We start from the raw sequence: 13,722 nt of genomic DNA, 5'->3' as shown, positions 1-13,722 counted from the left end.
ATGATCAATTGCAAAAATGGCTCCCTTTATAACTTTTTATAGCTCTTGGTGTTTTAAAACTCAAAAAAATATGAGTCTTCACAAAATCTATAATCACTTTAAAATCATTAATTTAGATGGCTTTTGATTTCATCCATCTTGACATATAATCAACAACAAGAAATATGCAGAGGTTATCTTATATAGAAAGAAAAGAGCTATATAATCAATGCTCTATACGACAAAGATTTTAACAATTAGCATAGTTATATAAGGCATTTGATTTCGTGCATATAAGTTACCTATTTATTGATAATGGTCGCATGACTTGTAGAAAAAAGAATGTATCTTTAAATAAGGTAGAACAATAAAATCCACTCTTAAGTACCTTAAGAACCATTATTTTGCTCCAAAATATCCATCACATGCATAAAAAAGATAAAACGTTAGTATAGATAAGAATTCATAATTAGATACATATCTTCTTATCATTTTATTAACACAATACTTCCACAAATAAGGATCATTCCACACTTATTGCTTTGCAATCTTTTTTAGTATATTATTTTAAGCATGAGTTGGATCATCCAACATCTTTTAATTGACTAGATAGTTCATAATATACCGAGGGGCCAATAGCTCTAAGGAAAATAGTTCCTTGTTCATCTAATGGAAGAGCTTTTTCATCATAAATAAGGCAATTAAGGTGGTTGTTAACTTTATTATCACTTCTTTTCTTGTTTTTGATGTCTAAATTGAATTCTTATAAGAGAAGTATTCATTGAATAAATCTCAATTTAACATCTTTCTTAGTTAGTAAATATCTAATAGTTGCATGATATGAAAATATAGTTACTTTAATGCTAATTAGATAAGAATGAATTTTTAAAAAAGCAAAAAGAATTGCTAGCAGTCTTTTGCAATTGTGGAGTTGTTATGTTGTGCATCATTTGTTATGTTGTGCATCATTCAAGGTTCTTGATGAATGATAATGAGGAAGCTTGCCAACTCTCTACCCTAAAATTACTCCATCGACATAATAACTCATATTGCACATTAACTCAAATGAAAGACTCTAATTAGGTGGTGGGATAATTGGAGTTAAGGTTAATAGTTCTTTAAGATACCTTCTTTTACAATAATTGGTATAAAGGTCTTACAATCTTTGCAAAATCTTAAAAAAAAAATCTTTGATAAAAACTTACACGTCAAAGAAGTAAATGAACCTCTCTCATATTTGTGGGCAGTGAAAAAGAACGTACAAGATCTATCATAGAATTGTCTCTTTGTGTTTCCCTAGTGAATATGATATGGAATAAAAATATACCCTAATCAAACATGAAATGACATTTCTCCTACTTAAACATAAGATTAGTTTTCATAAAGCATTTAATAACAAAGGTAAGGTTATCTAAATATTTATCAAAAGAATCATTGTATACACTAAAATCATTCATGAAAACCACTATAATGTTTTCTATATAATTTGAAAATATATTCATCATACATCATTGAAAAGTCATTGAGGCATTGCAAAGGCCAAATGCATGTGGTTGTCTCTTAGTTTTTCAATACAATCATGATTGAATTAAAACAATAGTAGGTATGACCTACCAACTTTTCTAACATTTAATCAATAAATGGTAAAGAAAAATAATTTTTACGAGTTGTAGAGTTAAGTTTTTTATAATAAATGCACACCGATAACTAGTTTGGATACAAGTTGGTACTCGTTCATTTTCATTATTTCTCACCATTGTAATGTTGAATCTATTTGGAATAACTTGCACATGTAAACCCATTTGTTGTCCAAAATAAGGTATATCACACTTACATCTAGAAATTTCAAAATTTCTTTCTTCGTAACCTTTATTATAGGAGGTTGTAATCGACATTGAGCTTATCTAGTTGACTTTCGTTCATTCTAAGTGCATACACATAAAAGACTAATCTCTTTTATGTTAGTTATTGTCTAATCCATAGCCATTTTAGTTTCTTATTTTAAAAAGTTGTGGGGTTTTTTGCATTAATCATGAATAAATGTCTCCCTCACCTAAGTACATATATTTAAGTTGCTCAATGATGCAGGCAAAAGCTAGAACGATAACAAATAAACATAAAAAAGATGGAATTTTTATAAGAGAGCGAAAAGGATTGTAAATGTGAACCCTAAATTCATAGTTTTACTTTAATAATGTCTTCCTCCTTAAGATTTACAAGGCCTTTAAATAGATCAGAAACTCTACCTTTACTATAAAATAAATCAAAATCCAAAAGCATAAAGGAAATTAACATAAAATCCAAAATAAAATAAAAAATCAAGGAAAATAACAAAATTAACCCAAATAACATCTTTTAGACCTAATCTTATGAGATCCAACAGTCCAATCAATGCAAAGCCATTTTTTATAAGAAAACTGCTTGTAGAATCAACTGGAAAATTTTGAGCCCAATGCAATAATGAATCTCTTATTATGGCCTTTTTAAGTCATTACTCTAGTTTGGAATAACTAAACCTTCTCTTAAGCTTAAACTTGTCTAACTGGTCTATAAAACCATTTGTTAGGTCATTCATATAGTTTGTCTATGAAGGATCCTTATATAATTGTCGTAGATCCTCATCTAAATGCTTGAGACCTTTAGTATTCACAAGCTTGGCTGCATCACTCAAAAAGAGGCTTAAGTTCCAAGGTGAGGGCTTCTATCACAGAAGATAAAAGTTTCTTATTAGATAAAGGCAACGAATAAAATAAGCATTGTACCTCTTTAAAGCTTTTGGAAAAGACTTTACAAATTCCATGACATCATCTATATTGTCACATAATTGCATGTCCCTTGCTTTTTTGGATCTTCTAACTCAAGGCTCTTATTAATAATAGTTTCCAAAGCATCCTTACTAGTTAACTCAAAGAGTTGTTACAATAAAGAATCAAGTATGTCAACAAAAAACAAGAATGTAAATCACTTAAATACCTTAATACCTTAAAGATATTGAAGTGCATAACTTCACCATCAAACTCCATTGTTAGGGTTCCATCATGAACATTTATTTGGGTTTTGGCAGCTCTTATAAATGGCTTTCCTAGAAGTAATGGTGTTAACCTAAAGGATGGGTCATTCTTCATATCAAGAATATATAAATTAGTAAGAAAAACTAACATATTTACTTGCACTTAAAAATCTTCCAAAACTCCATTTGGATATGTATTAAACTGATCAATGAGTTGAATAAATACAATAGTTTCTTTAAATGAACCTAGATTTCAAGAAGCATATACAATAGTTTCTTTAAATGAACCTAGATTTAAATAAGCATAAATATATCAAGGCATGATATTAAGAGACACTCCTAAATCTAGCATAGCTTTTTCAAAGTTGGTGTTACCAATTGAGCATTATATAGTAAAACATTTTAAACCTTTACATTTTGAAAGAATCTTTCTTTGCAAAATAGAGGATACATTATCCCTCATGCTAATAATCTCATCACCCTTTAGCTTGTGTTAAGTGGTGCACAACTTTTTAAAGAACTTTGCATAACACGATACTTGCTTAATGGTATATTGACTTTAACTTAGTAATTTTTTTTGAAAATCTCTTTTTCATATTCCTCTTTCTTAGACTTTGAAAACTTGTTTGGACAATGTGGAAAATAAACATTAGTACAAATAGGAACCTTCAAAGTTCCTTTAAGTATTAACACCCTTAATGGCTGGAGTATTTTCTATGATGGATGACCTTCATTCTCCTGAAAAGATAAGCCTTCTAGTCATTTTGTTTTATTCTTAATTCCCTCGTCCATCACCCTCTATGGTGCTTTCAATAGGTCCTTAAGTTGTTTCCCACTACTTAAGGTCATAACACTATCATTTCCCATGATACTTGACAATTGCTCGTTTGGTTTTTCAAATTCTTTATAGTTGTTCTTACTTTTTGATGAAATTATAAGGAAGTGGTAGCCAAAGACTTGACTATATCTTTTAGATACATACTTCGAGCTTGAGGGATGGATTATGGCCATGGTTGATTGAAACTCGTTAGATGATTGAAATTAACATTAGGTGTAACTTGTTGATGGTTTTTTTAATAGTTAAAATTAAAATGATCTCTTCATCCAACATTGTAAATGTTAGAGAAAGGATCATTTTTTTATTTTTGTAATACTCATTACCCTTGAAACCTTTTTAAAGCATTGGCTTGGTCCAAATTATCCTCTTGCAAAGATGGACATATATCATTTAAATGGCTTACTAAAGATCAAACTCCACACATCCTTGATTATTTAATAGTAATTATGACCATTTATTGAACTTGAGAAGTAAGATTAGCAAGTTGCTACTCAATTAATAGATGTCACACCCACTTCATTCATGTTTCTTGGTGCTAATTTTTATTTGTCGTTAAGCTATTATAAATCAGTCGTCATATTAAAAACCAAAGTATTTTCTTTTATAGGTGTTTTGTTCACTAAATCCTTTCTAATTGCAGCATCTATCATGCTCTTTTCCATTTGTAAAAGTCCTTCATAAAAATATTGGATTACGATTTGGTCACTAATTTAATGATGAAGGCAAAATGCATATAGTTTTTAAAATTACTCTCAATACTCATATAAACTCTCTCCATTATGTTGATGAATGCCACATATTTCTTTCCTAATGTTTATGCCCTTGGATATAGGGAACTATTTCTCAAGAAAAAAAAATCATCTCATCTCACGTGGTAATATGTTAGATGGTAGATAATACAACCACTCTTCATGTTATTCCTTAAAAGAATGAATAAGCTCTCAACTTTACTTTCTTTCTAGAGTTTTAATTGGTTTTATGTTTAAGCATACTACATGGAACTTCTTATGATGCTTGTTTGGATCTTCACCTACAAAACCCAGAAAAGTTGGTAAAAGGTGAATCATTTATGATTCATGTTCAAAAGCAACTTCAATTTAAAGATATATAACACAAAGAGGTTAGTGGTCGAGAGTTGTTGTTGCCATCTCCTTGCGAGTTTGGTTATTTGTTTCCATCTCTTTCTCTTCTTGCATTGTTGGTGGACTAGGTTAGAGGACAATATGCAATGCTCGAGAATACAATGATGTAGTGGAAAATAATCAAATTGCTCGCATGATCTTTGAGTATATGATGTAAATCTCAAGACTCTTTTAATTCAATGATCTATCTCTTCTTTAGTAGATTCGGACATTCATAGAATACTAGAACAAAATAAAACTAAAATCTAATTATGGCAAATTTAAAATAGAAGACTAGATAAATAACAAATTATTTAGGAAAAACAATCCTCAACAACACGACGCCAAAACCTATACTCTAAAAAAATTACATAAATTAAATCCTTGTGCTAAATAATATAGTTATTGAGTATGGTAGCAAACAAGGGTCATTCTAACATAAGATTGTTTCTAATTACCAAGTTATTGTCTCAAGATACATTAAAAAAAAAACCCTAATATAATTAGTAAGTTAAATAAAGCTCAAACACCTATTTAGACTTAATAAATCAACTAAAAATTGCAGATACACTAAAGACACCTTAATGTAATTGCACATAAAATTTAGGGTGATTTGGAGTTGATTTGGTATATATTAAAAAATATCTAGAAAACTAAAAATTTCAGGAATAAGTTTCTAATAAAGTTTAAAACTTAATGAAAAACATGGTTAAGGAATTACTCTACACTTCTAAACATAAAATACAACCAATAATCAGAATTATTCTTTCACTTTCTTTTGAATTCAACAATCATAAATTTGATTATCTCGATCTTTTCTTGCTTTGTTATCAAGTAAATAATCTTTCTACTTGATCTTTTCTTATTAAACAACCTAGAATAAGCTCTCTAAATTCAACTTAATAAAAGTAAATCGAGAAAGATGTAGGTTGAATCAAGAAACAAACACACAAGCTTGGTTTATTAGTCTTAAGTTTTATTACACATGCAATCAATTGAATACCTACCATAATCTAATATCACAATTTTCAGCTTAGTTTTAGAATTATTGGCAAAACAAATCAAAATTTTAAAATATCAATTAAATCACTATCATATTGGCATTGTTGTGCATCTAAATGAACAAGATAGTAATTTTTTATTATGAAATGAGTAGAATATAAACAAATTCAATGGAAAGATAAAAGAAAATTATATAATTTATTGATTGAAAATAAACATGTCCAAAGTTTTGAAATCAAAGTTTTGAAACCAACCCTAACCAAAGAAATAATAAGTTACACATGCTTAATTGATTAAACATCAAATTTATAGAGAAAATTAACAAAAAAGCAAAAGAGAAAAGAATTGGATGAAACTTGGTTATGGTGGTTGAACCTCCTCTATAAAGCTTTTGCCTATGCTGCCTCTCTTTTGATTTTTATATGCGTTTTTTATTTTGTTTCTTCACTAGCTTCTCTATTTATAATGGTTTTCATGTTTATTTTCCAAAAATCCAAGTTCAAGTTGAATTAAACTAATACTCGTATTCATCTATTTTCATAACTCAATCTTCTGATTAAATGATATTATTAAACCAATAAAATAATTTCATGTAGCTTAAATAACTTGATTAACAAATAAAATAAATAGGTGACATGGCAACTAATTCCTTAGGGTTTGCATTTGGATTTTCATTCACCCATTAAGAGACAATATTTGGGTTTTGAAGCTATTTTATCTTGGGTTCAATGGTATAAATTAAGCCTAAAACTCTTCTCTTTTTCTTTTTCTTTTTTTGTAAATTTCCCTCCAAAATGCTAGAAAAAAATAAACGTAGAGAAATTAATAGAAAATGATGTAAAATTCAACACTAGTGACGAATGGAGCAAAATCCACCTCCTGCCCGATTATTTCCATCCCGAATTAAATACCCGATATCAATATAAAGTAATTATCATTCTTGAAATCTTTAAAATCCCACATATAAGTTATTATCATTATGGAAATTCGTATTGCTTATTTGTAATGAGATAATCCTTTAAACTGTTTTTGGACGGAGCAAAATCCAACTCCAACTCAATCATTGTTGTCCCTAATTAAAACTCCCATATCAATATAAAGTTATTATCATTCTAGAAATCAATTGATAGTATTGCTTATTTGCTATGAGATAATCCTTGATATTTCTCCATGGCAGCATCCAGCGAGCTCCCACTGCAAAAACCCATCTCGTAGATCACTGCCACGAATTTGATGCGTACTCCTTCCATCAAAACTATGCAGAATTGAGACCTGGAATTCTAAAGTTATTATTCAGGATTGTAAGCGTAACCAAGTATTTCCCAGCTCCAAACAGGTCAATCATACCACATTTATGTTCAGTTCCTATGCAGAATATATAAACTTGTGAAACTGTACTGTCTGCATCTACCACAACAAAATCTAATCAGACTATTTGGTCTTATCGCGCAGGGCACATGAAAGCCAATTAGTAAATGCATCTGCACCTGCATATGTGTGCAACGCCACACAAGGAGCAAGCGTGCAACACTTTAATGAAACCTGAAAATGCGATTAACAGTTCACAATTGTAAAAAAACAAAGAGAAAACACGCCAGAAAAAAGAGAACATTTGAGAAAAAAACTGCAGAAACCCATCAGCTCATGAAAGAAAATGTGCGATGATATGTAATCCAAAGAATGGAGTTTGGAGAATAGAACATTACTGAAACAGCCTTTTGAGTGTCTTAGAATGGTTCTAACTGGTCAGATGCATACCATTCACTGCAATCGTCTAGCATGAAAAACTTTTTCTTATTGCCCCACAATCTTGGAAATCTTTCTCTCACAAGATTTAAAACACTCCAATTTCCAACATGGAAGCTGATTGATATCTTATTATCAAAAGGCCTCAATCCAAAACATCATCAGCACCAGAGCTTCAAGCCCTTCAATATTTTTCAAAAACATCATCAGATAGATTGTCACTTGTGGAAACAAGATCTCAATAAAGGTAGGTACCTCTATTGCAAATTCAAAACTGAAGACAAGGAAATCAAAATCATGTCACTACCTTTACATAAGAAATTAAAGAACCTCTAGGCAGCAAGGCGTCTGATACATCATCTTCAACTATAGAGATGCTATGGCGCAAAAGTAACATAAGCAATTAAAGAGCAATCAAATGCCGTGGTCTACAGGCATCGGGCGGTCATAGCTGCAACATAGCATTGTTAGACAGTTAAGAGGCCAGGGTGGTTTTTCAACTCTTGTTCAACTGCTGTATTACCATTCTTCCAAGCCTGTTAGATTCATGACACCATTCAGATAATCCAGTGAAAATGAAAACCACCCTACTTCCCCTCTCACAATTGTGCCCTCACCCTTTGTACTCAAGCATGTAATTATTTGAGCAGAGTTTATCAATTTGAACACGAGGGCAGTTTACCTTATGTCATAGAACGCAACATTATAACAAATACCTATGCTACCTCTATTTTTTTTTTCCACTAGTCTTGTGTAGAGTATGACTATCTGAAGCAAGAACCTCTAAAGAAACTCCATACAATCAGCATCAAAAAGGAAGATTCTAATGGAAATGCTAATTCTGTAGCCTACAAAATTAGAGTTAGGAGTTGAAAATTTTATGTAAGTTTTAATTTGCATCAATAGCACATAAGTTTTCAGTTCACCTTTGAGTAACCACTGTCTAACTCTTCATGACAGATAATAGATCAAGTGCCAGATACTACTTGACTATCCACCCACTCCAGATAATAGCCCTTGTTGACAACATTTGTATCCAATAGTAAGACTTGTATTGGCAAATTCTTAACCAATATCAAGCATAATTCCTGCCCATATAAAGGAAGGAATTACAACAAATGAACTTCGGTTTCTACCTTTCACCACAGCCAACATCAAACAGCTAGTTAAAAAAAGAAACAGACTTCCTACTCTTCCCTCAAAATTTCAATGACATCCAGGCACAAGTCACCCGTAATTGCAGATGAGATAAAAACACCATTAACCAAAAATGATGCAACCAACAAATAAACATAAAATATGAGACTCCATCATCTCCAACATTAATCTGAACATAGGAAAAATATAAACATTTCCTCTACTATCCACTTCTAACTGACACAATAAAAAACTTTCAATTTTCTCTAATCACTAACCAATGATCCATTCAACAAAGAAAACATTCCTCAAACAGATCATGCAGTCATCTAATAATCAAAAGGCAAGTCATACGCATAGAACCAAATCACAAACTATTCATTTAAAAAAATGAGAAGAATTATATACAATATGTACATTGCATTGTAGAAAAGATGTTCTATAATACCCTTCCAGTTACCGAATTAGCAAATGGTACCCAATCTCAAAGGCACCACTTTCCCTCTCTCGGTATCACCAATGCCATCAGCCACGAGCCTAACAACCTTCTTAAACGCAAAATGCACACAATTCGACAAGGCAATCCAATAAATCACCTCATAAACAAACCCGTAAGCAAAATCCGAAGACCGCGAGGAAAACCACCCCGAAGATTCATCCCAATCATGCCCTCCGAATTTATCGAAATTCCACCCCCTGCCGCCGCCACCAAAACCGCCCCAGCCGCCTCCACCGCCAAAAAAACCATACTCCTCTCCCCAATCACCGGCATCTCCATAAGTTTTCGATCTACTCCTGGTCCGCCGCCGTTTCCGGAGGATGGTGCGACGGGAGGTCTTGGATTTGACAGGCGGCGAAGCCAAGACATCGACGATGACGGTGCAGATTTGGGAGGATTGATCTGCGAGGTTGATGCGGTTTTGGCGATGGAGGAGCAGCGAGTTTCCAGAACATAGGGTTTGTTGTGCAGCTATGGTAGCTGTATCGGCGATTAGCGAGATGTTCATCGTGAATTTATTTTTTTTCCCAATTAGTTAGGGTTTGGGAATTTGATTTTCCGGGAAGATAAATGGGAAGGAATGTTGAAATTGAGACTGAAACGGACAAAGAATTAACGCGTGGCGTGGCGTGCTGGCTGTTCTTTTTGGACTCACAAGTAACAACGTAAGAAATATTGAAACGAACTGATGTCCTGTTTAGGAAGTGTGTGATTTAGAATTGTGTTATTTTATTTTAAAAACATTTTTTTAATATTAGTACATAAAAAAATTTAAAAAATTAATTTTATATAAAAAAAATTAAAATTTCTAAAAAAACATCATTTCAAATACATTCACAAACGGCTTCGAAGACGATTATGGTTGCTCTCGTGTTTTCAAACCATAGATATTATGTTTTTAGTTTAGAAATTGGGATACAACTAAAAATGAAGGACATGAATTAAAATCATTGTTATTAACCCGGCTAATTATCTTCAAATCATCTTGTTAATTTATTAATCTAACACCTTATTATCATGATTTATTTTAGATTATTTTGGATATTGATCCTTTTTTTTTCATTTCTCTCTCATACCCTAATAAATACATTATAGTCCTTAGTATTATTGGTATTTCAAATTCAATCCTTTTAGTTTTAATTGCTATATTTTTATCATTTTTCCTTTTGTTAAAGTTTTATGTGTTTTCAATTTAACCCTTGGTTTCTAATTTGTATATATAACCTATTTTTTGGTTCTTCCCCTGAAATTTACCTTTTTCCTTTCAAAATAAAAATATAAAACAAAAATAATAATAACAAGAAGACTGACAACTTGACAAAAACAAGCTGAAGAAAGTTTCAGATATTTAGAAGAATTAAGTTGAAATTTTGGATGGAATTTTAAGACTAATCATGCCCTATTGTACCTAGAACTAAAGAGGCAATTCATATACAAGGTCAAATTAAATGATTATAGACTTAATTAGTGAAAAATTAAGTTTGGGAGCCCAATTTGGGCTTAATTGAGAAAATTAAAATTTTAGAGGATCAAACTTAATTTTTACGAAGTCAATTAATTGAAATCAAGGACAAAATTGCAAGAAAAACAAAGTTTATGGTCAATTAAGGGTTAAATTGAAGATATTCATAACCAAGGACCTTTTTTTAAAAGGCGTTAAACTTCGGAGACTCAATTAGTTTGAAAACAGAGGTGAAATTGAAATAAATTGAAAGTTTAATGGTTAATTGAGGGTCAATTTGTATAAATTCAAAACCAATGACCAAAATAAAAAAAAACGCTAAAATTCAAGGTTGATATTGGAGTTTAGCAAGGGTAAAATCGCATAAAATTAAAAATTCGATGTCAATTAGGGATGCAATTAAAAAAAATCAAAAGCCAAAGGACTAAATTAAATTTAGTCAAATCCCTAATTAAACCCTAAGAAAATCATAACAGTGTCATTTCACTTAAATGTAATGGTGTATTTTGACCAAAACGGTTTGTTTTGGTACAAAACAATACCATTTTGACCAGCACTTAAAAACAAATGTCAAATGACTTGTCGTCTAACTATTGTTCAAGATCTTTAACATTTTGTACTTGAAAGGCTGCTCAGATGACTATTTTTTCAGAGCATTCAATGCTTCATCTCTTCATAAAATCAGACAAACTATACATTACTATGATGACCTGACATTGTACTACACCTCAGTATAATTCTTGCAAGTTGATTGCCCCTACAACTCCTGTGGTGTTGCCCTAAAGAGACTAACCGAATTAGCCTTTAGCAGCCGAATTTTAGCAGCTCATGATGATGACTTTGACCTAACGGTTGAGATCCTTCTCGATTGAATCAAGGGCTAAGATTGGTCCCTAACAAAGACAAGATGTCCCTCTTCCCCTCTATAAATAAAAGTGGATTTTAGGCATTAATGAGAAAGAGAGAATAGTGTAAGATGAGCAAAAAACCCTCTTTTTTAGCTTTTTTCAACATTGTTTTTTCTCTCTCTATCGTCGTTGCAACCATCTCCTCTATCGTGAATCCCAGCAGCTTTAGCCTCAATGTCGTGACCATTAACGACCCAACCATTTGGGTTGGGTTGGGTTGAGACGGGTCTAGCCCAAATATAAAAATAATTTTTTCAAAGATCATTTTAAAATTATTTGTGGGTCCGTCGCACAATTTTTCTAATAATTTTGTCTAATATTGAGTTGTAGACTTACACTGTAGGATACAGACTCGGTATAAAAAATATCTGATTTTTTCTCCAAAACAAAAAAAAAATCCAAAAACTAAAAGATAAAATATATTTTCAAAAAACAAAAAAAAAATGTTTTACTTTCGTGCATATGACCAAATCCTAAAGGTTTTTAATGCATATTTCCTATATCTAAGAAATATAGTGATCATGCTTATATTGAGAAAGTGTCTTATAGTGTTATTCAAAATGTTAAGAATTAACTATATCTAAGAAATAAATGTGATGTTGAATATGGACCTTAGAATAGTTAGAATTTAATCTAATAAGGGAGAGACTTACTCACGAAGAGAGATCTGCCTTGAACTTTAAACGAGACCAACAGATAGAAACATGACCTAAAAAAACAATCAACAAGCAATGCAACTTACCTGAGGTAAGGTGTATTGGGATTGATGCGTCATCCCCTTACATAACTAATCCCCTTACCTAGATTCTCGTAGACCATTGGGTTTTCTAATGACCATAATACTAGGTGGCGACTCTTAAACCCCATAATCACAACTTTATGATTAAACCCTAAAGCCCCCTTTAATTTTCAAGAGGTAGCTCTACCACACGATGTCATGTACATCACGACAGGATAACGGCTCCATTGGGGAAGCCTTGTTTGGTTAGATTGAGTTTTGCTTGTTTGATTGTTTTCCTATTTATATTGGTCTATTTAATTTTATTTTAGCATATTTTTCTTTCATTGCTTTACCCTGCATTTATATATATATTGCTTATGCATAAGAATATCGGGTGTGGAATAATGCCTTCATGCATCTTGATTTTCAAATAAACTCAATTCTATGTTAGGTGGGGAGTAACAACCTACCTTATAAGCTGAGCTTTTACTTGGTAATGGTGGTCACATTATATCCCAACTATTCCTTGCAAACTTCTATATTGTTTTCATGAAAGCTAGTCACTAGACAGAGGATGAAACTTTTTTTTAAAGAAAGTATGGGAGAATTTCCCATCTAATAAGGATCTTGATTCATATTTTAGCAGTTAAGGCTTTAATGCATTTTTGAAATCCAGGTTATAGATGTTTCACCTTTGAAAACGTTGACAAGACCCTTACCATTGAAGAGTATGTCCAGATTTTAAATTCTCCAAATGAACCTCACAAAGTATATTTCAAACAAAGAATCGAGAACACAATTGCTAAAGTCATAAAAATTCCAAGAATATTTAGAATGCAGATAATAATATTTTTTTCTATTAAAAATTTCAATTCTTATAAAAATAATAATATTATAAAAAAAATAATAATATCTTTGATATTTATACTTTAAATTATATATATAAAAAATATATTTAGAACACAAATAATAATATGTTTTATATGAATACTTTGTATTATAAGAAAAATAATAATATTTACAACTCAAATTATAATATTTTTTATATTAATACTTAAAATTGTTGACTATTTTTAATAATATTGCGCCGCGGGCTCACTTTTTATTTTTATAAAAAATATCATAAAATTTTATAATATAAATAATAATGTGTTTTCAATACTAATAATAATATTTTCTTTTAAATTTATTAATTATTTCATTAATAATAATAATAATTCAATGTACATATTCCGCGCTACAGTATATCAATTTTAGTTATAATTTAATACTTTCTTTTACCTGACATATTATAACATA

At 31.0% G+C, this 13,722-nt stretch overlaps 1 protein-coding gene across 5 annotated transcripts; it reads right to left on the bottom strand.

Moving 5' to 3' along the window:
• Positions 1–6,927: 6,927 nt before the first annotated feature.
• LOC133682087 (uncharacterized) lies at positions 6,928–10,022 on the bottom strand. 5 transcript variants are annotated; one of them, XR_009836604.1, is made up of 5 exons: positions 9,282–10,022; positions 8,623–8,784; positions 8,004–8,232; positions 7,657–7,878; positions 6,928–7,492 (listed from the first exon to the last, which is right to left on the bottom strand). XR_009836604.1 is itself a non-coding variant. In XM_062105345.1 (2 exons), the coding sequence occupies exon 1, from the start codon at positions 9,838–9,840 to the stop codon at positions 9,298–9,300; it is 543 nt and encodes a 180-aa protein (XP_061961329.1). In that variant the 5' UTR covers positions 9,841–10,022; the 3' UTR covers positions 8,244–8,784; positions 9,282–9,297. The 5 variants fall into 5 exon arrangements, 1 of the variants encoding a protein (XP_061961329.1); XR_009836605.1 differs by having other exon boundaries at positions 7,709–7,878; XR_009836603.1 differs by having other exon boundaries at positions 6,928–7,878.
• Between the last annotated feature and the right edge of the window lie 3,700 nt (positions 10,023–13,722).

Source organism: Populus nigra, chromosome 2 (genome assembly GCF_951802175.1).
Source record: "Populus nigra chromosome 2, ddPopNigr1.1, whole genome shotgun sequence".
Classification (NCBI taxonomy): domain Eukaryota; kingdom Viridiplantae; phylum Streptophyta; class Magnoliopsida; order Malpighiales; family Salicaceae; genus Populus; species Populus nigra.
Note: the sequence above shows the minus strand (reverse complement) of the source record. Positions and strands in the feature narration are given on the sequence as shown.